Consider the following 24,915-nt stretch of genomic DNA (forward strand, 5'->3'; position numbering starts at 1 on the left):
TTGTAAACGTATTTCGAATCAAAAGAAAGTCTTGTCAAGCTCCGTGTTTAAGGAGTAATTTCGATACATTCCACCGAGGGCAGCCTCTCGACTGAAGAAAGCATTTCGAGGATAGTAGGTTGTAGGAACGGTATGAATCGTAGGCGCGTACCAACCATAATCCATGGAAGTACTCCTATAGCAGGGATGTGGAAGAGGAAGGTCATCTTGACGATATCCTTTGAATACCCCTATAAAGACGACGATCGATAGATCAGTATAAGCGCTTAGGTATATTTCTTCGTTGGAAAATCGATCGATATTAAATCGATAAATTTTACTTCCCAACAACTCGCTCGAGCTATTTGCCTATTTGCATAGTTTTCTCATAGTCGACTCGGAGACGCGTTACATACAGTTTATTTTAGTACATACGCATAACAGTCGCAGCTGCTTAATACATTTATCATCGTGCGTTCCACGTGACCGATATCGAACGATAAATTCTTTTCATGCACTTTTCGTGCGAGAAGTGTATATATATATATATATATATATATATATATATATATATATATACATATATATACGTGTTGCAAACGTTTCCTAAAGTCACTTAATACGTTTTTTCAAAGCTATTACATTTCGACAAATTTCTCTAGGTAGAAACTCTAAACTGTTAATTGACTGTAATCGATATTATAATCGTAGGGGCTATTATACGCGTATACAATTTGTCACGGACAGATCACGATTTTGAACTGGACGCTGACAATTACGATCTGCAATCGTAGGGTTCCTGAAAGAGAACGTTGGTACAATGATATTTTCCAGTATGTTCGGAAAAATGTTCGACCAGTTCGTCGTTTATCTTGAAGCCGGGCTCTACGGTGACAATTTTCATTTTGGCGAAAGCCGACATGTCGACGTAACGAAGTTCGTTGTTATTCAAAAACAAAATCGAGAGATCGTCCAAACCCTCGAAGGTGTCCTTTTCGATCGCTTCGATCGCATTCCCGTTCAACCAAAGAGAATTTAAGCTCTTCAAATATCGAAACGCTCCAACCGGAAGAGATTGGAAACGATTCTTTCCAAGATCCAACTCGTTTATCTCATTAAGCCCACGGAATACATCCGGCTGGAAGGTGGATATTTTGTTTCTCGACAAGTAAAGTAGATCGATGTGGGGTAGCCCGGCGAAGGTGCCGATCGGTATTTCCGTTATACCATTAGAATCCAAGGCGAGCGTCTCCAATTGTCTCAAACCCTTAAACGCATTTCTCTTCAGCACGATATTGTTGTTGGTGGCATAGAGCTCGTGAAGTTCGGTCAAGCCCCTCCAAACGTTCGGCCGTAAGTAGGAAACGTTATTATAATCCAAGAGCAACGTCTCCAAATAATTTAATCCAGCGAAGGCGGCATCCTCGATGTCCCGGATCGAATTGTTTCGTAAATCCAAATACGTCAATTGATCGAGGGACTCGAAATAATGCTTCGAGACGATCGATAAACCGTTGTTTCGTAAATAAAGGGCCGTCGAACTGTTGACTCGTAGAAACGCGTTCTTTCTGATATCCGTGATGGCAAGATCCTCTAGATGCAATTCCGTATCCTCGATCGTTTGAACGGCCTTTACGTCCTTAAATGCTACGCTCTCGAGTATTCCGTTCGAGAGACAAACGTGAAGATGATTGTATACCTGACAATCGATTTCTTCGTCCGCATAAGCGTACGCGAATAACGGGGAAGACGAGAGAACTCGTAAGACGAGAACGAGAAAGCACAGCATGACGTTCGTCGTGACGTTCAAACGTGAAGCTGAACTTCCACTGACCCCGTGGGAGATCGTTTTCTCTTCATATAGACACGACTTCTCTCTCGTCGCATTTGCCATTTCTCGAGATATCGCATTCTCGGCATAAATACGCCGATTGTCCGAGTTTCTCCCGCCTGAACCACGAAAGCTCGTAAAATCATTAAGATACTCGATATTCTTCCCAGCTCAGCCCTTTTTCTTACTTCGATGCGAGTAATTAATGCTTCGCATTATTGGATCAAACTTAACGCAGGATATTCGATCGTTGTCGAATAATTTCCATCCGTCATCATTTCTATCTTATTTTGAAAAAGAATTCGTTTAAACAACGACACATTGAAAAAAAAAAAAAAAGAAAAGAATAAAACAACGAGATTGAAAGAAAGAGAGAAATTCATTTTCACCAACGAGGTAAAGTTTAATAACGATAAACGCGATATTCGCAGCTAGGTTCGTACTTGGTGGATCCAATCGTTAAGGAAACTGACTCTTTACGGATAACAATGACTAATAATACACGAGGTATACGCGGTGACATACATAAAAACGCTTATTATTCGTGATAAGTCTCGAATGCGGGTGCGCACGCAGTGATCGAGTACGGCCTGCTTATTAATAGCCGAGCGTTATCGTGCACTTAACGAGAATATCTCGCGGTAGACTTTACGACTAATTGCGAAGAATAAGGAATGGCGAGAGGAATATTGACGGTAAGGGAGAGGAAGGTTCAAATCCTTCGATATTCTCGACTAACCCTAACTAATTAAGATCGATAGAGAAGGACATAAATTGATTAAAGGGCGCTAATTGATCCGCCCCTCGGAATAATTGATTCCCCTTGGAAACGGACACAACTGTTTATTCGATTTATTAAAATTATTCTTTCTTTTTCCCTTTTTCTCTCTTCCCGATTCTTCTTCGATAAATTGAACGTAATACGTGTACCAGCGGGAAGAGGTTTGAGATAAAGGCGTTCATTGGATTACCTTACGTATCGTTACGTCGGACGAAGACCGCACGCTCGAAGACGATAAATAAGCGATTTCTCGATGCGAGCCGATTTCGCTTTTAGTTCGTCTTTCAAATTCAACTTTTCTAACGATACACTCTTTCGGAGAAAAAGATAGAAGTGGTCTAAGGTCAAGGAAAGGTTATCGGTTGTGTACCGATAGTACACAAGTTTTGCACAATTGAAAGTATTGGCGCAATTTTATTGCTTATTCCATTAACAACTCCTTTCTCATGGATTTTATCGTGGCTCCTTCACATGTCGCGTCACTTCGTCATACTCACTTGGATAGATAAATCGCGTCGGGAGCTTGCACGTTCGATAAATTTCGTCGGTACGAGGACGCAATCCATCTTCCTCCGAATCTTTTTCTTCGTTGCAAGGACAAGGAATTACGGACATATCCGAAGATTTTCACATCGAAATCTAATTAACGCGATGAGATAGATAGACGTTTGGGCTCATGGAAGAGAAACGATAAACGATATATGAGCCGTGATGGAATAATCTCCATCTTTGTTTCGCTACCATAGCTACGTTATTTCGATCGCGAATTGTGTACATCGATTTAACATTTGCTTTCCCGATACGGCCCACTTTCGATAAAGGCCACTTATTACATCTTTCGCGTTGCACAAAATAAATGGGGAATAGAAAAGTCAACGGGGAATATCTCCCATGGCAATTATCGCGGCTATAGCAATAAACGTTATTTATGATAATCTACTACTACGACACTTATCTGTCCGAAAGCTTCGAATACGTTCGTATTCCCTTTTATTCAGGGTACTCGTCCGAGACTGAAAACTGTCGTCGTCGATCGGACGACGATCGTGGGAAGGAAAATTGTGAAAAAAAGTAATGGATAGGGGTCCCCTTCGAAGCTTACCGATTAGAAAGGGGTCAATGAGCTTCACCAGGTGAATGATTAGCGCGACCATCGTCCGCTTTAAATTCTCACGGCGTAGGTTCGCGCACTCGTCTATGCTCGCGTTATCGTCGCAACCACGTAACGATAAAGTTCTTCGTCGAGAACCGAAAAGCGAATTAATACGATCTCCTATAATATTTTACGAGTATAAATACGTACAATAGGAGCTTTTCCGTTTCTTTCACTATTTTCTTTACGACGTAATGGAGAGACAAATTCTCAAAGCAATTTTTGTGAGCGAAGAGAAAAATTCGAGAAGAAAAATAATGACTCGAGCATTAGTGCAGGAAGAGGAAAAAAAATTATACGTGGTGTAATTTTTGTTCTCTTCCGAGGGATCAACTACTCTCCGAATCAAGAAGCGAACGGATGATAAATATAAGCGCAACGCGTCTGTTTAATTTATTCATTTCCACGTCCACGACCACTCAGCGATACGACAGTTAGTAATGTAGGTGTGCGCGGTTAATGAAGCGATTATCATCGCCGACGTTTCCAGTTGTGGCCTGGCTACCAGAAGGGTATTACCGGTTTCTGATAACGTCTAGAACGCTGTCCAGAACGAAATGCAGGAACTAGGCACGTTGTAGAAAGTGTTTTAGTACCGAAGACCAAGTGTGTTCGAGCGTTATAATGCAACATTATTTTCATCCTATCGATCTATCTAAGAAAAAGCTTGATCGGCCGTCTACGTAAGAGGAGTGCGGGCAAACGATAAGTACTACTACCCGTTAGATAAATTTAATTGCAACGGCATTGCCTTTGGCCCTGACGAGATCATTCTCGGCATCGTTATCACGGCGTATCGTCGTTTGTTTCTTCCACGACTTCGCAGCGACAGTCTATTTTTTTCCCCTATTCAAACCGCTTGTCGAAGGAAGAATCTGTTAGAACGACGTGTCAAGATTTCTGCCAGGCTTGTCGACTTACAATTAGACGGCTATCTTTAATTACGTCGCGTGAAACTGAAATCTATCTTTCTATCGTGCGTACGAGTGCACGACACAGTGAACAGGGGACACGTCAAGGGGCGTTCTCACGTTCGTTCTATGCGTTTAATCAAATACATCGATTCCACCGACGTATCCTATCTTTCTATAATATAATTTAACTGAATTGAAAAGCCCGTCGTCTAATAATAATTTCTAATGCGAAGAGGAGAACCGATCGTTCGACATGAATTGCAAAGTGATACCGCTGAAGAATCATTCCGAGATAAGTTATCGCGTGAAATGCGTCGCCGTGGAAAACGAAAGAGTTTTTGGCGACGTCTTTGTCAGTCATCGAACGAGAAATATCGATTACTCACCGATCGGTTATCCCTTCTCTTCGATCCGCAAAACGAAAAAACGTAATTTGATCGAGCAAAGGTTCGAAGGTCCGGACTTTATGGAATTGAATAAAAAATTACCGATTAGAAGAGCCAGCGAGAGCGTTACGCCGGCGATTAAAAGACAGATACGAAGGAGCAAGTCTATAGAAGGTGTTCCGAGTACTCGACGATTCGAAATGATCGTCGACGTTAAAAACGACAACAACTTGCGGAGGAGTCCAAAGGTATCCGTTGAATATCACACGTTTCTGCGATAAATCCAAGGACTTGTCTTATCCTATGTTATTGCAGAAGTATCCAGCACCACTGGCGATACGAGATAACAAGGAGGAAGTACGGGTTTGTTCGCTCGTGGATCAGCTATTACTGGACATTTATGGTTTCCCGTCCGGTAGTCGTTCCGAGAGCGATTCCACAGCTTCTTCGTCCTTGAGACAACATCCGCAGCACCAATATTTACAAAAGGCTCGTCTCCTATTGAAAAGTAAGACTATTCAATGTGGAAGCGCACACAAACGATATTGATCCTTCGAGGGAGGAAAGCTATGATAAATGTCTTTTCATTCGTAGAGAGCGTAGACGTCATTGTTCGAAATGCTTTTTTTTCTCCCAGACGTCGTTTAGAGAGACGAGAGAGAGAGAGAGAGAGAGAGAGAGAGAGAAATAACTCGGGTCCAAAGAAAGTTTAGCTTTCGTTTGAAAATTTGCAAGACTTTCTTATTCTTAGGGAAGGCGGGGGCGGGGAGGGGTGCTAAGCAAGAAGAAAAAGGCTTCGAATTTGCGATAAATTCATGAGAGAGAGAGAGAGAGAAAATCAAAGACACCCTGAAATTAGTAAAGCCTCTTCAGGGTTCGGGAAGCTGACGAGACAAGAGGCTGTAGAAGCCAGACAGACGAGCGACCTCGTTGACTTCGAGACAAGAACGTTCCTCGACTTTAAGTGCCGTCCTGTTTTTCTTTTTTTCCTTTTTTGTTTTTTTACCGTACACTCGTTTTTTTTTTATCTATACAAGCATTTCATCTACCTTGTTAAACTTAGCTATGCGAGGAAATAAAATCATAAAGCATCAACGACGGTAAAAAATCAAGTTTAAAGAATTTCTATCTACTTCTTTCTATTTCTACGATGACGTTTATGTTCCGCCTGGTGCAAATATTTTTCTATTCGAGACAAAAGTTAAATGACATTGTTTTCAGGCAAGACCGAGTTGCATGTATTGATAAAGATCTTGTACGATCACATTAATCACACCGGTGGATTGCTCGTTCGTCAACTGCGAAGAAAGGATTATCTAACTGTTAAACGTGACAAACAGTGCGACATCATCACCGCTAATTTGCAAGCGCATAGCCCGAAAAGAAGTAAGTAAAGGCTCGATCGTGATTTACTTTCTCATATTGCGCAGCCCTCTTCTCTCGTTTATTGCCTCCCTCGATAATACAAATTATATTGTACGATCGATAAGTTCAGTTTACTCGAGAACGAAATTACTCGTTGATCGGTTAACCGTCAAACTATTATTTGTTTAGTTAATGTAACATAGAAAACGATTAACGTTCTGCCTTTTAGCGAAACAGCGTTACGAGCGTAATAACGTTGCTACGATCAACTATGGGCGGCGCATAATATAATTAATCTGCCTGTATAAAATGGTACCGTTAAAAAGGTTTCCTCAATTTTTCTGACGTAAAATCCTGATGTTTGGATAACGTTAGATAGGATTTATTGGAACTTGAACATATTATTTATATTTGAATTCGAGGCTGGAAAGCGTAGGAGTTACGACGAGTACATTCCGTTTGGAATGAATCTCGCTTAATTTGAAAGTCAAAGTTCGATGGTTACGATAGTTTGGTAGTAAGGATTTTAAATGACCGCCGTTTCTCTCTATCGCGCATGCACGCGCGAATAATTCTCGAGTAGGGCGCTTATACGCGCTCTTTTATCATTCGATAAAGCCGAATCTTAGCTGGGAATATATTTAACAATGTCGCCTAAAAGAGAACGATATCAATGGGATTTTATTCGGAAATAAAAACGTTTCGATTAAGTTTCGCAGAGCGAAGAAACTTTTTGCATCTCAGGAAGTAAATTATCTTAAAAAAAAGTAGAACAATTATTGAAATACCTACATACGAAGTCTCGTAGCGGTGGATTAATAGTCGGATAAGTATTAAGTTAAAATAAATTATTTCCTTTTAAACAGTATAGTAAATATAAATTCGCTCAGTATGCACTATGCATATAAAATGAACGGAGTGCAATGACGACGACGCCTACGCTCGTACGATCCGCTCCGGGTTCTTATTTACCTTCGAAGTACCGCGCTCCGTGGCGCCTATGATTTTCTTTTTTTATTAGAACAAATTTGTTGTAATCCATACGATTGAAAATCCATACGATTGAAAATTCAAAGACGAAATAATAACGAGTTCGTCGGTTAGACAATGAAGACTTGAACTCGCTTTCGTGCACGACGACGATGCGGTGATCAATAATTAGACTTTGCCGCTTCTACGTCGTTAAACACGCATGCCCGGCGTATACTGCGCACGGCCATAGTTCTTACGCGGTGTGCCGCCACCTAAAGTCAGTTTTAACGACGTTTCCTGTATCTACGAGAATTGCGAAATCCCCGACGATGTTTCTCCGGGAGGCTATGAACTAGAGCGAGACCTCGAATACGCAGAAATTGGAACGAACGAATAGCAATTAAATTACTTGCGATATTAATTTCATTCAGGTAGGCCCTAAGCCTCTAATTCTCTATCGTTAAAAAGAAAACAAAGAAATAAATAAAGAAAAGAGAACAAAAGCGTTCTCCTTGCGACGTACCGCTACTTATGACTAGGAGACTAGGAGTGACCCATAAAAGGAAACCGATCGATAAGTTCGTCGATCCATGATGCGAGATAAGATCTTGCGCGAGGATTAAAATTCTAAAAGAGCCTTGTAAATGAGAAATAAGAATCGATAATAAGATCTCTACGTTATATTTCCTCTGTTAAAATGGAACAGAGAGATGAGTATCGAGTATCGAAACGGTCGCAAAATAAATCAAAGAAAGTTCAAATTCCAGAGACTCTATTTCTCTCCCTGACGCATTTGTCTCGATGGCAACGGCATTTTTCGATGGAATCATCTCGGTGAGAAGGACGCATGCGCGGCAAACGAGAGTAACGAAACGAAAGGATTGAAACGACGTCAAAGACGTGCATTAGGGTTCCAGTCTAGGGTTCGAGCCTAGCCGATATGTCGAGCTCCTACGAAGTAGGCAGCGGAGCCTATCGCAGCGGAGCTCTTACCGTGAAGGAACTAGCTCGACGACTATAGACACACTTTTACATCGGGAAAGCGAACCTGCCTATCGCCGCCACCGCCGGCGTCGTAACCATCGACGGTGCTGCGCGCGCGCGCGCGCCCACACAGCACCACGACGGCTTCCACCTTTAGTCGTTCAGCTGACTCCAGTCGTATACGACTGTCGTTTATCGCGTCTTTTTTACCTCCCTTCCCCTCTCAAATTTGCGATTCGTTTCGAAGGATCCTTATCGAAGTAAAATTCAAACACATAGAATCGTTATCGTGCGAAATATTGACATATTTTAATTTCTACTTTTTCGTTGAACTTTTTCTTGTGTGAGAAGGAAGACGTCCAGAGATGAGCCAAAGCTTCGGACTCTGATTCGACGTTAATCGGAACAGAATGACGTTGGACGTTTTCTACGTCGACTACGACATTTGACAAAGTGCTCAATCCCTTTTTTCTTCGCCAAAGACAGACGGAGAGAGAGAGAGAGAGAGAGAGAGAGAGAGAGAGAGAGAGAGAGAGAGAGAGAGAGAGAGAGAGAGAGAGAGAGAGAGAGGGAGAGGGAGAGAGAGAGAGAGGGATAGAGAGGGAGAGTGAAGGAGAGAGGAAGGGGAAGGATGGTAGGATGATCAAAGTTGATAATCGTCGAGAGAAAACGTGCCTCAATATTTTTTTGCAGCCATCTCGTGAGCGTGCTCGCCGAATGAAAAAAGGAACAAACTCAGAGTTCGTTGTCGCATCGATTCTTTCGAGAAACCTTCTCACCGACACACCGTTCTCTTTATTTTTCCTAAAAGTAAACATTTTTTTCGTGTATAACGCGTTTTGTTAGCCTTCGTTAACGGCGATAGGTACAATATCGGGCACTCTCCGTACGTCAGTGCACGTTACCAGTGCGATGGAACTCGTTCGACGGGATCATACATGAGATACGGTAGAGTTTCATTTTCTCCTGGTCGAAATTAGGTCAGTCCCTAGACGTATCGACAACGCAACGATTGTCCTTTTCTTCTCGTCGCGAACGAAAAGGGAATAAGCGTTTTTGGTGAAAAATTATGCAGCTTGATCTCGTTCGCATCGAGGCTAAAAGTCGTAAAGTCGTTAATTAATTCGCTTCAAGGTGATGTTTATGTACTTGCTCGAGACGTTTACGTTTTTTCCCAACGACAGTCTGGAACGCGAGAACACGAGAACACGTTGACTATTAATAAACGAGGATCCTATCGAAAAGAATCAAGGATCCCTATGATTTATGTTCTTGTCGTAAAGCACGGCAGTGCAATTTACATGATATTAAAATGATCTCCATCTATAGACGCACATATGTATACATGTAGATGACATAGTTTCTAACAGGTGGTGCGGTCGCGCGTATATAAGCTTCAAGGAAATGTTGTCTAGCGCGAATGTGTAAATTCACGCGGACGTTTCCCTTTTCTTTTTTCTTTCTTATCCACCCCATTCTTTCTGTCTTTCTCTCTGTTGTTCTTTGTTCCTCTAGATTCGTCCAACCTAATGCGGCTATCTTTTGCTCTCCTCTACGGCCGGTGTCTAGCCGGTGTGTCTTTTCATGCCAATAATAAAAAGCCACGTGCTGCCGTTGGTCTTTCGCGGCGGAGCAAATGTTACGTAAGACGACTCGACGGTATCGTGGAAAATGCGAATGACGACAAAGCGTCCTTTCTACGGACGCGAACGTGCCATCCGAATAATCGAGATGACAAAATTAGGCGAACTAATCGTACCTATCTCTTTTTTATCGCAGTCCCATCGACCTACATGTCTATGTCTGAACTTTTCAGAGCCTTAGCGAAAGCGGAACTCCTATGGGAAAAGTTTCGAAAAGCGCTAGCGATGATTCCAAGGCGATGAATCGAAGGACGAGATATCATGAGACACGAAAACGGTTGAAGGGCAGCGCGTGCACGCGATATAATAAGAGGCAGGGCAGATGAAAAGATGAGAAAATGAAGAAGAAAGAGAGGCGTTTCTAATTGGAGAATGAGCGGTTTTTTCAACTCACTCAAAAACCTCGCGTCGGCAGCCGCGTACGCAGGAAGCTCTGCTTCGAGATATCAAGAGCTGGAAGGTGAAATAATATTCTACGAGTTATCGTTCGTTCGTTCGTTCGTTCGTTCGTTCGTTCGTTCGTTCGTTCGTTCGTTCGTTCGTTTTTCCTTTTCTTCCTTCTTCCTCCCGTCTTCTCTCTCCGCGACAATTAGCGCGATAATATTCCCGGAGAGACATTGGTACGTTATTTCAGACGTTATTTCGCGTATATTACGCGTTCGAACGAATTTCTACGAGAAGCCTTTTTCAATTAAAAAAAGAAATGAAGAAAGTGACAAGTTGTAAGTGAAAAGTTGATGGCGAATAAAATATTCCCGAACGAGTTGAAAATGCCCGTCGGTGATTTTCAACCACGGCCTTATCTGGTGGTGGCGTTGCCGCGTGAAAAAAGATAATGTATATTATCTGCGGTTGTAATACGTTTTGCCTGCCCGTTGTAATACGTTCGCGTTGACTTCTCGTCACGCCGTTAAATAAATAATGTCGTTTAATGTCGAAAACGTTTCTTCCGTATATCTGGGGCAACGTCTTCGTTGCCAACCATTTATCAATGATAATCGTCGTAAAAGGAAAAGAATTTCATATAGAATTCACATGGAAAAGATAAAAAATTGATAGGAGGAGCGTAAATTAAAGCGCGTATTAATCGGCGCGTGACGCGCCAAAGAGTCAAAGTACCCGGTTAGTTAGTAGGATGTTATTTCTTAGATTCGCAGCGCGAATACTTTCGCGTGAACTTTGACTTTCTCGATAAATGGGGATGACGTGGCCACGGACGTACGTGCGTATGGGGAAAAAGGGAAGGAGAAGAGAAAAAGAAAAAGAGGAAGCGAGGGAAGAGGGAAGATCCCTCTCTTCGTCACCCTATCCGTATTTGCATTATTTCGATTTCAGTCGAAGATACGAAGATGAGATTTAGCTTGACTCCTCAGCCAGGGGAAAGTGGATTTCAACAATGGCTGGATGCGATGAAGATGGTAGCACGTTTGCCAGGAGGCATACCAGCGGAATTTCGAAAAAGAGTAAGCACGAAGGGACGCTTAATATCTGTCATTTCGAGTCTTCCTAAATTCCGAAAACCCTTTGAGAAATTGTCTATTTTGATAAGAAAGAAATAAGAAAAGTAACAAAGAGTTCACGGCGAATCTTTGACAGCTTTGGCTGACACTGGCGGAACGTCATCTGGATCAGCGTGGTGTAGATTGGAAGCAGGCTGAAAAGGTTTGCTTCAACGAGTGGAGTAATCCCGACGACGAGGAGCTCGGTATACAAATCGTTAAGGTAAGACAACTGATAAATAAGCTAATTATTATCGTTTTCTCTAACCCAACCGGTTCTTATCTCCTTTATATTTCTTTTTCTTTTTTTTTTTTTTTTTTGTTATCTTACATTACGTTACCGAAGGAGAAGCAAACGGATGAATTTTTGTTTTTTTCTCGGCGGCCATTAGTAAACGATAACTATGCGCAGAGATTGCATAGAAGACGATCGGGGAATACTGATTACCTCTTTTCAGGATCTTCACAGAACGGGCTGCAGTTTGTTTTGCGGAGCAGCTGGACGTGACAATCAAGCCGTGCTACGTCGAGTATTGCTTGGCTTTGCGCGATGGAACAAGTCGGTCGGTTATTGTCAAGGATTGAACGTATTGGCGGCTCTTGTATTACAAGTGATGGATCGCGCTGAATCATCGGCCGTGAAAGTGATGATTTATCTAATAGAGGGTGTCCTACCGGAAGGTTATTTTGCCGACAATCTTCGCGGCTTATCCGTCGATATGGCCGTTTTTCGTGATCTTCTTCGTTCAAGAATGCCAAAATTATCGAAGCATCTAGAGATTTTGCAAAGCGACGCAAAGGATAAGGCTACTGGTAGCGTAAATTGGACGCTAAGGGCTGCGATTAAATTTTCGATTAAACTTCGATCGAGCCATTTTAATTACCGGCAAACCGTTTGTTGCAGGTAGCAGCTACGAGCCACCTCTAACGAATGTCTTCACCATGCAATGGTTCCTCACGCTCTTTTGTCATTGCTTGCCGCAAGACGCGGTACTCCGCGTTTGGGATTTAATATTTCTCGAGGGCGATCAAGTGCTCCTAAGAACGGCCCTGGCCATTTGGGAGAGTCTTTCCGAGTACGTACAGTCAGTTCTATTCACGATCCCGTAGAAATTCGTTGTCCGTTCGTTAATAACGAACCTCTGTCACCTCACCGATCTTCTTTCAGCCGTATTATGACCGTTACGTCGGCGGACGAGTTTTACAGTATCATGGGCGTTCTCACGCGAGAAATGTTGGAATTTACGGATACGAATAATCTTATAAAGGTCAGTTGCGAGACGATGTCGCACTAGCACACGGCACGCTTCCTATGCCGTATGCCCTTGAATATATGTCGATTTAATCGATCGACATTTACTTCTCTCTCTCTCTCTCTCTCTCTCTCCCTCCCCTCAACCTCCATACTTCACGACGTAACGATTATTTTCTGTAGAACATCGTCAGTTTGGGACCATTGCACGGCGTGACAGGTCTTCGAGAAAAGCATAGGTATAATATTACACCGTGGGCACGGAAATTAAGCGACGACGAGGACAGCGATACCGAGGAAGACGAAAGATTAGCCGTGGCCGCTGCCATGTTCAGTATGGCGCAGCGATTGAAGAAAGGTGAACTTTTGAGTGGTAATTGAACAATCATCAATTCTGATTATACGAAATATTATTTCCTAGCGTAATCTACGGGAGATAATCCACGATCGAGATTTTATTAGAATCAAGGTAGATTATAACTTCGTCCTCGAAGGAAAATAATCTAATGTTAAAATATTCATTCGTAGAGCACATTTCCTCGACGGTGGGAGCGATACAAGCGATGGCTCCTGGCAACGATCGGGAACGTCTCGCTTTGGACATCAGTACGTTGAAACAACAGTATGCTAAGCTTCGAGAACGACAACGGCAAGCTCATATTATACTATCCGGTAATTATCAGAAGCCCCATATCCGAATAATCGGAGCGAGCGAGCGCTCGAGCCGTCTCATTGGTAAATTTCGTACCGAAATGCGAGGCGAGGCGGGCTAAACGATCGTCCTCGCGATTCTCGAGTCGAAACGAAATATTATCGAAGAGAATCGATTCGTTGATCGATCTCGTTGTTCGAAGGGCAAGAGAGCATCGAGCAAGCAAGCACACCTCGTTAAGTTAATCCCTTGCTACTCGATTATGCTTACTGCGATGTCCTAGAAGATGTCTTATAATTAGATTTTGAATATCGAAAGAGTTCTCCGTTTGATATTATAGCGGCGTGCGCGAGACAGTCGATGGTTCCACCGCCCACTTCTCAGGCCATGAATCACCTGTTAGTCGGTAAGAATGCCCTGGTCAGTGGAAAGAATCGATCCCTCGGTTTGTCAGCTGCTACGACCCCTTCCAAGACGAGACCGGTCGTTCTTCAAGGTCCACGGGTTACGAGTAAAAAGGAGAGGCAACAGCAAGTCGTCACTTTGCATTGGAAGGACACGAAGAGGCAGCAGAAACACAAGTTTGGAGAGACAGCTGCCGGTATGGAAAAACAAAACAAAACAAAACAAAAAAAGAAAAAAAAAAAAGAGCAAAACAAAAAAAGAACAAAACGAAAAAAAACAAAAAGAAAACAAAAGAATCACTTATCTCTATCCCGCGTCAATTTACCGCGACTTTTATTTATTACGATCGTTCTCTCATTCGTTCCTTCTATTCTATCGTACGAGTCGCGCGGTTATGTAGAATCCCTTCTTATCGACCACCGCCGTCGTCTTGGCAGTTCTCGCACGGTAAAAAAGATATTTTTCTTTCGTTTTATTTTTCAACGACCTCGGATCGGAATACGTATATCGCGGTAAGTTGCATCGATAACGTTTCGATAACCTTCACGAGCCCTTGCCATTGGATAGTCTGCCTTATCGATCGATCTTTTTCTATTCGTCGTAGAGGCTACGAAATGCAACGAGAAGTTGCCGGCCGAATCGAAGCCGAAGCCGGAGACGGCGGACGAGGTAACGTCACCGAGAAGCGGGCTCAACGACAGTGACAGCGACAGCACGTCGACCGAGCTCTGCGACGAGGTCGATCGATGCAGCGACGTCGACAGCGAGGAGCTAACGTCAGCGTCTGACAATTATTACGTCATGGCGAGCGAAGAGGAGAAAAGCGGGAGGGTCGAGGGTTCTTCGACCTCGGCCAATTCGCCCGTTCGTGACGCGACGGCTCCTTCCCGTGGCGTCATAGCGGGAGATAGTCCCGATTTAGGTGATACCTCCTCGTCGATAGCCAAAATCACCGATCAAATAAGAAGATTATCGGCCGAGGATGACAATAATACGATGGTTCCTCAAGCGCTTTTAAAGGGCGATATCAAGAAAGAAGACGATTGCGTTAAGAGAGGAGCGTCGCTCGAGGCTTCGCTAGAAACGATGATACCTTCGAAGTGTTCAAACGGAATCGACGAGAAGAGGGAATCTTTAGGTTCCTTTTTAAACGACGATCGGGATTATTTTCAATTTAATTACGGCGAATCAAAGGCTAGCTATATTCCGACGAATAAGGACGAGGAATCCGTTGGAGGGAACGGCGACGGCGACGGCGACGGCGACGACGAAGTTGGAGGGACGACGAACTCGGATCTCGGATCTCGAACGAAAGTTCACGATTACGATGGCAGATACGCTGCCGCTCCGTCCGACGATTTCATTTCCAAGGATATATCTTACGACAAGATGGAGGACAAGATGGAGGACAAGAGGGAGAAACGTTTCGAATTGACCTTGAATTCTTACAAGACCAAGGAAGGATCCTTGGACAGTTATAAAAGCACAGATCTTAAATCGTCGAATACAATCGAGACAGAAGATCTAAAGATTTCGCGGGATTCTTACAGATCTATACGTAGTCCCTCGGTAGAGACGGATTTTAAAGTTTCCTTGCTTTCTTATAAATCGTTGAAATCGTCGATCGACACGAAAGATAAAGCTTTGGATACGTGCGAGTCGTTAAAATCACCAAATAGAATGGATCAACGGGCCGACGCGTCTCTTCGTTCTTACGAAACATTAAATTCACCCGAGACGAGTAAAAGACGATTTGGCATATCTTTGGATTCTTATAAATCTTTAAGATCGTCGGATGCGACGAACGAGAAACTTTACGAGACAACCTCTTTGGACTCTTACGGATCTTTTAAATCGTCGAACTTGAACGAGAAACGCCTCGAAACATCTTTGGATTCCTTTAAAATAACCGTTCATAATTCGGAGACGAACGACAAAACGTTTCAGGAATCGTCGAGTATTTACAATTCTCAATTGAAATCGCCGAACGCGAAGAACGACGTAAGTTTCGAAAGCTCGGCGAGGACTTATGCGAACGTTCTCGGCCAGATTCCCAGGAGAGATATTTCGTTGGACGTTACGTCAACGGGTTCGTCGATACTGTCTGGACAAAGTTTTTACGCGTCGAAGACTTACGTCGTCGGCCATCTTCCGATAAACTCGCCGATAAACGTGGATCAAAAAGGAAATACCACGAGCCGTAGTGTTCTCCCTTACAGCACGGGCTTAATTGACGAGCCCGTAGACATCGCGACGATTCGAAATTCGGATAGGCCAGGAGACGAAAAGCTTTGGTGCTTGGAAGGCAATGTGCCTTCCACGGAGACAACGAGGAAGAAGAGTCCTAGAACGCCGGATAGCTTAGAAAAGTCGTTTAGCTCGGGCGAGACGATGGGTCCGGATTCTAAGGCCTCGAGTATGACCGTCAGTCCAAGGACGCCGATTAAATCGATCTCCCGAGAGTTCTCCACGGACAAGTCAAACTGTTCCTCGATAAGCTCGGACTCGAAGACCCTCGTACTTTTGTCAACGACCGAGTCCGACCTGGCCAGAGGGAGTCCAAGATTGGAAGGGAAGAGATCGTCCTACGAAAGGTCGACGAGCCCGTCGACGCCGTTCAGCACTGACTCGCTCAAGTACAAATCAGATTCGAGCCCGAAATTAATCGTAAGCAGCTCCAGCGACTGCAGCTGCAGTCCGAGCAAAATGAAGTCTTCCGAGAGGTCCTTCAGTTCGGACCTTCGATCGCCTATAAGTGCCAATTCTATAAAATACACGTCTACGAGCTACGGGAAACGAGGTCAAGATAATATTTCGGACTCGTCCATCGATCCGAGCACGGCCGTCTCGCCGTTTTATCCGATCGCACATCCCAATCGGAAGACTCCGTCGCCTTACGGGCTTTCCAACAAACGTAGATCCAGCCGCGAAGGGGTTAGCGCGACCGATGGGATCTCGCCGGAACAAAGATTCCCCGTTTCAAAGGATTCGAGCAAGTGTTCGAACGGCGCCAATGGTACCAACTCGGACTCCGGTACCTCGAGGATATTCGAAAGCAAAGAGGAAAATGACATTTCGAGGAAGAATTCGTGCTTGAACGCGTTCGAACGCGAGAAAAGCGATCGTAGAGTTTACGAATTCGGAGCAAGCTCGATTCTTTATAGAGAGGAAAACGAGGAAGGGTCCACGGAGGATAACGGCGACGATCGCTCGTCCGAGAAAGACACGGTATCTCAGTTGCCTCGAGAACAATTGAACAAGCATTTCATGAATCTTCATTTCAGGCACAAGGACCGCTCGAAATTATTGGAAAGAAGTTCCAGCAGTCTGGATCGAAGATTCGCGGATTTGAAATCTTCGGTGTCTACGGACGAGCTCTCGGTCTCGATCGTAAAGAAAAGATCGAGTGACATATTGGAAGACATGAAGCATCTCGAGGCTAAGGCCTTCAGCGACGGACCTTCCGAGAGCATAGGCATACTCCTCGGCAAGAAGAACAGTTACATATGGGAGGATTTTAAGAATCTCGAGGCCAGACGACAGGACAATTTCAGCAATTCGGCAAGCGACTTTTCGAGACATCGTCTCGACATTGGCGAACCGTACAACGGCCTAGACAACGCTAGAAAGTCGTGCTACGTCGTGCGCCCAAAGATAAATATAGACGAGAGCATCGACAGTATCCTAAAGACGGTCTCGCGTAACAAGATTAACGGGAACGACGATGGTGGCCACGTGGATGGCCGGGACGACGAGGAGGACGAGGAGAACGACGGTAGAGAATCGAAATTGGGCGTTTGGACGAAGGTGAAGCCGAGAAAGAGGGGCGGTAACAACGGCCGGAGGAGTAGCGACAGGGCCTTGAAAATAATCCAAGAAAATTCGGCGATCCTACAAAAGATCCTGGCGTGTCAGGCGAAAAAACGTCTACCCGATCTCGAGGAAATAACGAAGGAGATTACGATCAGCCCTATAAACGAGGAAATCTCAAAGATATTCAGTCCAATATTGGAGAAGATGGGATTGAACGAGGACGAGATAAGCGAGGAATTGGCGCGAATTAATTTCAAAGATTTCGACGATATGACGGGTACGAGCATTTCCGAATTCGATGCGAAGATCAACGACGAACTATCGAAGTTATCCTTGATAGACGAGACCGAGCGCTTGGACGATCTCGACGTTGACGAGATCGTGTCCAAGGAATATTTCGATACGCGGGAGGCCCTGATAGATCGGAAGATTAACGAGGAACTGTCGAAACTATTGGCGAATTACGAGGAGGAACCGCGACTGAGCGTGGCGACGTTGGAAAAGGGCTCATCCAGTCAGAACGTAAGCGACACCGAGGGCCTCGACTTGACCAGCATCTCGACGAACGTATTTTCCTACAAATCCTCGAATGATTCTATCGAGACGAGGAGCGAGCAAGGCTCCTCTAGCCAGGAAATTCAATCGATTCAGCCGGAAAGATATCCTCAATATGCCGCCGGTCAGCCGTCTTACTCATCGTCGAGTTACGTAAGAGATTTGTCGCCTAAAAGTGACATAGACATTTACAGGGAGCTCGAAAAATTGGACAAGATATCCTCGGCACAGGTGATACCCGACACCCCGTTGGACGTTCCAACGAAAATCTTGTCACCGGTTGCGGTTGCTTACGTCGCTGATGTTTCTCCTTACACCTCGGACGTAACGATACGATATTCCCCGAAAACTATGCCAACGTTCAGGGATGCTTCCCCGTTGAATCAGGGATCCTCTTACGATTCATACAAGAGCTTCGATTTTAAAAGCAATCTGTCCCCAAGGAGGATACCCAGTAATCCGTACACACCGCGTCCCTACGACAATGCGCTTGATTCGAATTTCGAGTACTTTGATCGTGAGCCTACCGTCTCGACGAATTCCCTCTACGCCGACGTACACCCGAAGAGTCCTATTTTAACGAAGGAATCCTTGGAATTTCGAGTGAGATACGACGACAACGAGTCACCGACGTTAAATATCACCGACGTTCTACCGACCGAGCCCAAACAAATGGCTATGGAGAAAAGTGTTTTGTATTTCGGCGATCAAACTAACGACCCCAACAAGTCCACCACCGGCAACGAATCGAGAGCCGTTCCTGCCAGTTCCTTTATCGATTATTCCAACGAAACTAGCAACGTCTTACGTCGCAGCTACGAGCCGGCATCCTCGCCTATGGGAAATTATATTCGCGACAAGAATACCAATTACGACAGAGTGATACCTGGCATGGTAGAAAGCGAATCGAACGTTGGAACCTATTTGCGAGATTATCATCCTGCTCTTTCTCCAAATCGGCGATTCGATCAACCCTTCCCACCGGCCATTGACTATCTCGCTTCGAAGCTATCACCCGGCATCGCCGACGAAACCAAACGACCTGTCTCTCATCCTGACTTTCCGGAGAAGATGACGATCGGCGGCCAATACACCGAGTCGCTACCTATCAGAGGCTCCAGTTGTTACAAAAAATCCTCTTTGAGTTTGGCCAATATAGGACGATCGAGCAAAAGCGGGGATGATAGCCTGAACGTCAGCCCAAGTCCGAAGGCTCAATTCAATCCGTTCCCGGTGAAGAATACGTCGAAGAAGCCGAAAGAGTTGGCTCTTAAATTAGGTCTCTACTCGCCAAAAAATTCGCCGAGCGGGCCCTCGAGAAGATCGTAGTGGATAGCATTGCTTGTCTCTCTCTCCGAGAAGATATGTACGTTTTATATATATTTTATATGTATATATATATATATATATATATATATATATATATATATATATATATATACATATAAAATATATTTTATTTTTCCTTCGATGATCCACGAAGGTTCAGTTACGACGAGAAAGCCTACATGCGATGGGAAAAGAAAAGAACACAAAACGATCTTGCATCATTGATGTCCAAGCGCGACGTTTTGATACACATCTTTGACGCATACACTCGCATAACTTCCTTTTTTAAATCGACAGGCAAGCCTAAATCTCTCCTATTTCTCGTTTGTTTTTGCCTGATGATATAATTGTAAGTTTGAAATATCGACTAGTATTAATTGTTAAGTTAAGCGAAGAAACAGGGAATAGCTCTGCGCCAAGTTTCTCTCGCTCCAAGTTTCAAATAAATTGAATCAATTGGAATAATGAAATGTGGCGAAAAGGCCACTTGAAAGATTAGCTTTCCGTAAGTGGTACGATAACGAGCAGTTGACGTTTGATCTTGTACCTGTAATTCCAAGTTACTATCATTCGCATTACGACGTTTAGCCCGTTGTTTCATTAACGAATTCGTTTCGACCTCTACCACTTGCGAAAGTTTTTCAAGAGAAGGAGTTAAGAACGACAAGCGCTATGAAACACTGAAATTTTCCAATAAATGCCTTTGGCTCCCTCCAATTTTGCTGATTATGCGCATATATGTATATATGTGTATACATACACATATACATGCATACATATATACATATATATTAAATTATATTATATGAAATTATATTATATATAACATTTCACGTACCGTATCGTTGAGACGTAGCAAAGATTTTAGAGAAGCACCGAGCTTCATTCCTCTTTCGCTTTCTTACACTGATACTCGTTATCACGAGCCAAGCCTGAACATTTTGTGATAAGAATCATAAGCAAGTGAAGATCTCGAGGCGATCGAGAATTCCTCGCGCAGTTAGAAACACAATTTGAAGATAAGAACGTTTCAAGAGATGACGTTTTACGATATTATTTCGCGTGCTTGATTCGTTAAATGTACAGCCGCGCAGATACAATAATTAACGTTGAACGTGAGTAAACCGCGAGCAGCATATTTACATTTGCAAAAGCTACGCGTCTCATAACCGATTAACATAATAGGCAGTAGAAGGAAGATTGTACATACGTACGAAAGGATTGTGTATATTTAGTCGAAGAATCGCAGACACACACAAACACAATATTAAAGCCTCCACGAAATCGTTTTATATAAAATAAAGGTAGTATTTTTAGATGTTTCTAATAAAGAGGATCTTCATATTAAAAGAATAAGAGAAAAAGATACGCAAGCTTAGCGCAGGATACACGCCTAGCTCTTTTTCCTAATGCAATTTATCGACTTTATAGAAATCATTACATTACCTTCATCTTCCAGGAAGATGTTGCAATTTAATTACGCGAAAAGCCTCGATTAAATTAGCGTTATCGAACATTTTTGCGATGCGATACTTTTTTGTTTCTTTCTTGCCCCTTTTTTTTTCTTCCCCCCCCCCACCCCACCCCCCCCTTTTTTTTTTACTGGTCTGTCGCCGTTTAATTTCCCAATATTAAGTAGATTCTCATTGATCGCCGTAATAAAAGATAATTGTTCCATTCATCTGTGATAGAGAATAGAGAGATGACGTATTTACCGAACGTAGGGAATTCCGTATTAAGTATCGCCAAACATGTTAATCGCTTTTTAATCGAAAGAAAAAAAAAAGAAAAAAAAAAGAAAAAAAAAGAGAGAGAAAACGAACATCGTACATTATTATCCAGAATCTTTATAGCTTGAGAAAAAAGAAAAAAGAAAAAAGAAAATAAATAAATAAAAAGAGAGAAAAAGTATCCTACAATTTTACGTCTACAACGCGGAACAATATTTCCTTTCGAATTCTTTACACCTTTCTTTTATACTTTTGCACGAATTTTTCGAAAGCGATTTTTCTACCGACCTCGGAATCTCGATTATGTTATTTACAATATAATCCTTGAAAAAGAGCGACGCCATAAAGAAAGCACAATGTTTCGAATGAACGATCGTAAGGGCGATTATTAGGAAATGCTTTAAAGTTCGAACGGGAACTTTACTTCTACTATTATCTATTATTAATTGTCATTGTACAATGCCCATCTGTTCTTGTTAGTTATCCCACTTGTTGAAGACGTAATTAAAGAATTAATAGCACGTCGGTGTACGCTTGCACGATAAAGAAAAAAATTTATTACGTTTTAGCGAGATTTTACCGAGCTAATTAGAATAAACATATGCATTCGGTAGCCGGATTAAAGTGATAAAAATTAGTTGCCGAGCCGTCTCCCGACAAACTTGTGCTCGAAATTTCCTCGTGCCGAAGTATACAGATATTATAGTATATTTATGCGTTCGAGGTAGAGATAAACGGTCCAAACAGCGACGGCTGTTGTCCGTATGTTGCGTGCTTACAAATAAATACGATAGAAGAGAGAAGAGAATAATATAATAAATGAATTAATTAATGTCCCTTTGATAATATTAGACGTTCCATATGACACGCGATTCGCTGAAAACAAAGTACCTTTGCAAGTTTGCCACTAAAAAGTATTAGGTCAGATTTGTATGTATGTAGTATATCGGTGCGTCTTGGTTGTATGTACACGTATTAAGAGCGTGAGATTAAAAAAAGAGAATAAGACCTACTACATATGTTTTGAAAATCTAGTATTACGTATTAGCTTTAAACCTTTGTCCGTGCTAATTGTGGTTGGATTTAATGAACTGGAAACAATGTTCCGAAGCCTGTGAGGAAGAGAAAGTAAAATTATACACATAAGGAGGTATTAGCACTACGGAATAGGAAGTTTAACTAGATAATAAAGTAACTAATTAGTACGTAAAACTTGTCATATGTAACGAGATATCAGTATCGGCGGTGTTACTAATTTTTCTGCTTTCTCTGAGTCGACGAGAGGATTTAATATATATTCGATCGTTGGATGGTTGACTTTGTCGCGAAGAAAATATTATACATCGTCCTCTTTTCCGATCCTCTTTCTCTCTCTCTCTCTCTCTCTCTCTCTCTCTCTCTCTCCTTCTCTTTCCTGTTCCTCTTGAAATATTAATGGTTGACAATATAAATTTGGATCGTTTGGTAAAGTTACCAAATAAAAATTGTAAAGTAAGTAGCGTTTTTGTACGAGACACAATTAGAGCGCGAGAAGCGATAGAGTATTAAAGAGAGAAATACAAAGGAGAGGGAAAGAAAAGATAGAACGGTTCGAGGTTGTAAAAGTTAAACGGAACGCTTCATAGAAATTCGATAATAACACTCTCCGAAGAGACCTACGAGATTTTAGTTTGGAGAATCGTTACTAGCCAGACGGATCACAGATTTTACTATGCGTCGTCGCTCTTCGATCGAAGAAAAACGATCGAGGTATATATGTGGTACTTACATAGTCGTCGGTGAGAGTGGTGCCATGTTACAAGACTGTATAAATTCCAAATGCATAGAATTATGAGAGACGAGGGAAGAAAAGTAAATAAATATATTGACACAGAGAATCACGTTTCGATTTTATTCTCTCGAGGAAATATATCATTTTTTCTTTCGTTCGGTTTTTTTCTTCATTCGAACGAACAAAACGATTAAACTATTTTTTTACGAAGCTCGAAAATTTGTACTTCTTATTCGCCCCCGCCACCCATTCCTAAAACGAAAAAGAAAAAAGGAAAGAAAAATTTTTGCTCGCTCTCATAGACCGACTAAATGTTTTCAAATTCAAACTTTGTGAGTTTTCGGAAGGAAAATTTGTTTACCGTAGTCGCAAGTCAAAAAGAAAATCGTCTTTTTGAAACGAGAGATTCGAGCTTATCAACTTCTGATCTCTAATCTCGATAAGATGTCGCGAACACGAAGGCGGTAAACGGAGCTCAGGCTGTCGAGCGACAACAACCCCCTTGTCCACTATTGGCACCACCACCACCACCACCACCACCACCACCACCACCACCACCACCACCACCAGCAGCAGCAGCAGCAGCAGCAGCCTTCACCGGCACAACCATCTCATCACCTACAACGGATTTACAATGAGTGAACTCGACTGGATATTCCATTTCTCTAATGCGATTATACGCGTTTGTGCGTCGTGGATTGCGGATTCGTTTTAATTGGGATTACATTTCAATTAAAACCTCATTCCTATTAGGCGTTAGGGGGCTGAAGGGACGCGTTGAATTTCGAGGAATAATTGATACGAACAACGCGTGTTATCTGGCTCGTGCGAGCATGGGACAACGTTAAAATATGCATGTTTGCCAATCAGGAGGTGTTCGGAGTTACACGTTTCTCGGTCCTCTCGGCAAATACGCGATTATGAGGCTATCTAGAACAGACGGTCGTGCAAACATGCGCGATACTACCTTTGATCCTTTCCGAATCGATCGAATCGTCCGTTCGTGATTCTGAAAATACTCATCTCATAGAATTTCGATCTTACGAATCGAACGGAACGTTTTTACGAATTGACTCTATCTGGTCGAAAGGTTACTAATCGAGTACCGATCGTTTACTTCTTTCGAAATATTACAGTCGTACGAGAACAATTCCGAATCGTCGAACCGTCGAATTTTGCAATCGCTACCAAACTCGAAATATTCAACGGTGCGTTTGGGTTTCTCTCGATTTACACGCGTCCACGAGGTTACTCGTGTGTACGTGTGTTTGTTATTATATACTCGTATACATCTACATATAGAAATTCGTATCACACATGGCATATCAAATGCACCGAATGATTGGGAACGAGTGGGAGAGAGGAAGAGTGGCCCGGTACATACAAGGTTTCAAATATTCAAGAGAAATTTGCTATCACCGTAGAAGCCTATCAAAACGCATTACCGGTGTATAATCGTTCGATATTCTCTAATTAAGCTTAATCGCTCGTTTAAACGTGTAAATCTCGCAGCACGTGATAGAGAGCACGAAAAGGTTTGCGCGTTACCGGCCGCTATAGCCAATGGCGATGACGACGATGATGATTATGACGATGACAGTGGCGCTAGTGATAGAAATTCTCTTATTGCAGGTAATTCGATGATATTACCAGATAATATTTAACAGTTAAAAGGATATCATTTGATGTTGATATTCCGGAAGAAAATCGCTTTCAGAATTGGAGATTCGATTTGCTTGATTAGAGATAGTCACTTCTGCGATGTATCTTCTCTCTCTCTCTCTCTCTCTCTCTCTCCCTTATCTATTTTTCCTTTTAGCTTTTTTTAGCGCATGAACGTATCGACGATCGATTTACGAGGGATACGAGAAAATAGGAAACATCGATATTTCAGGCGAACG

The 24,915-nt window shown here is 42.8% G+C and overlaps 3 protein-coding genes across 10 annotated transcripts in view; 1 reads left to right on the forward strand and 2 right to left on the reverse strand.

Annotated features, from left to right (window-relative positions):
• The window catches only part of LOC124950552 (metalloproteinase inhibitor 1), a 48,354-nt gene extending 27,940 nt beyond the window's left edge, over positions 1 to 20,414 (reverse strand). The window contains exon 1 of the mRNA XM_047497406.1: positions 20,352 to 20,414. Coding sequence (XP_047353362.1) covers positions 20,352 to 20,399 — 48 coding nt within the window. The 5' untranslated portion in view covers positions 20,400 to 20,414. The remainder of the gene's footprint in view (positions 1 to 20,351) is intronic.
• LOC124950551 (insulin-like growth factor-binding protein complex acid labile subunit) lies at positions 96 to 7,925 on the reverse strand. Its single transcript, XM_047497402.1, has 2 exons — positions 7,382 to 7,925; positions 96 to 5,542 (listed from the first exon to the last, which is right to left on the reverse strand). The coding sequence occupies exon 2, from the start codon at positions 1,871 to 1,873 to the stop codon at positions 755 to 757; it is 1,119 nt and encodes a 372-aa protein (XP_047353358.1). The 5' UTR covers positions 1,874 to 5,542; positions 7,382 to 7,925; the 3' UTR covers positions 96 to 754.
• On the forward strand, positions 4,897 to 23,120 carry LOC124950547. Of its 8 annotated transcripts, XM_047497388.1 has the most exons (13): positions 4,897 to 5,292; positions 5,360 to 5,552; positions 6,266 to 6,430; positions 11,344 to 11,471; positions 11,605 to 11,730; positions 11,966 to 12,320; positions 12,412 to 12,583; positions 12,676 to 12,775; positions 12,943 to 13,132; positions 13,288 to 13,431; positions 13,752 to 14,012; positions 14,421 to 19,559; positions 19,627 to 23,120. In XM_047497388.1, the coding sequence occupies exons 1-12, from the start codon at positions 4,912 to 4,914 to the stop codon at positions 19,511 to 19,513; spliced, it is 7,308 nt and encodes a 2,435-aa protein (XP_047353344.1). In that variant the 5' UTR covers positions 4,897 to 4,911; the 3' UTR covers positions 19,514 to 19,559; positions 19,627 to 23,120. The 8 variants fall into 8 exon arrangements, with proteins under 8 accessions (XP_047353344.1, XP_047353342.1, XP_047353347.1 ...); XM_047497386.1 differs by having other exon boundaries at positions 14,421 to 23,120; XM_047497391.1 differs by lacking the exons at positions 4,897 to 5,292; positions 5,360 to 5,552; positions 6,266 to 6,430 and adding exons at positions 8,418 to 9,313; positions 10,182 to 10,468 and having other exon boundaries at positions 14,421 to 23,120.
• Positions 23,121 to 24,915: the final 1,795 nt, after the last annotated feature.

This window comes from Vespa velutina, chromosome 7, assembly GCF_912470025.1.
Source record: "Vespa velutina chromosome 7, iVesVel2.1, whole genome shotgun sequence".
NCBI lineage: Eukaryota > Metazoa > Arthropoda > Insecta > Hymenoptera > Vespidae > Vespa > Vespa velutina.

What these genes read in the sequence shown, in the direction of transcription:
- LOC124950551 (XM_047497402.1), bottom strand. Translation starts at nt 1,873, where the DNA reads ATGGCAAATGCGACGAGAGAGAAGTCGTGTCTATATGAAGAGAAAACG.
- LOC124950547 (XM_047497386.1), top strand. Translation starts at nt 4,912, where the DNA reads ATGAATTGCAAAGTGATACCGCTGAAGAATCATTCCGAGATAAGTTAT. An exon ending in ATTTGGGAGAGTCTTTCCGA is followed by an intron (nt 12,584 to 12,675) that starts GTACGTACAGTC and finishes ATCTTCTTTCAG; the next exon opens with CCGTATTATGACCGTTACGT. An exon ending in ATACGAATAATCTTATAAAG is followed by an intron (nt 12,776 to 12,942) that starts GTCAGTTGCGAG and finishes TATTTTCTGTAG; the next exon opens with AACATCGTCAGTTTGGGACC.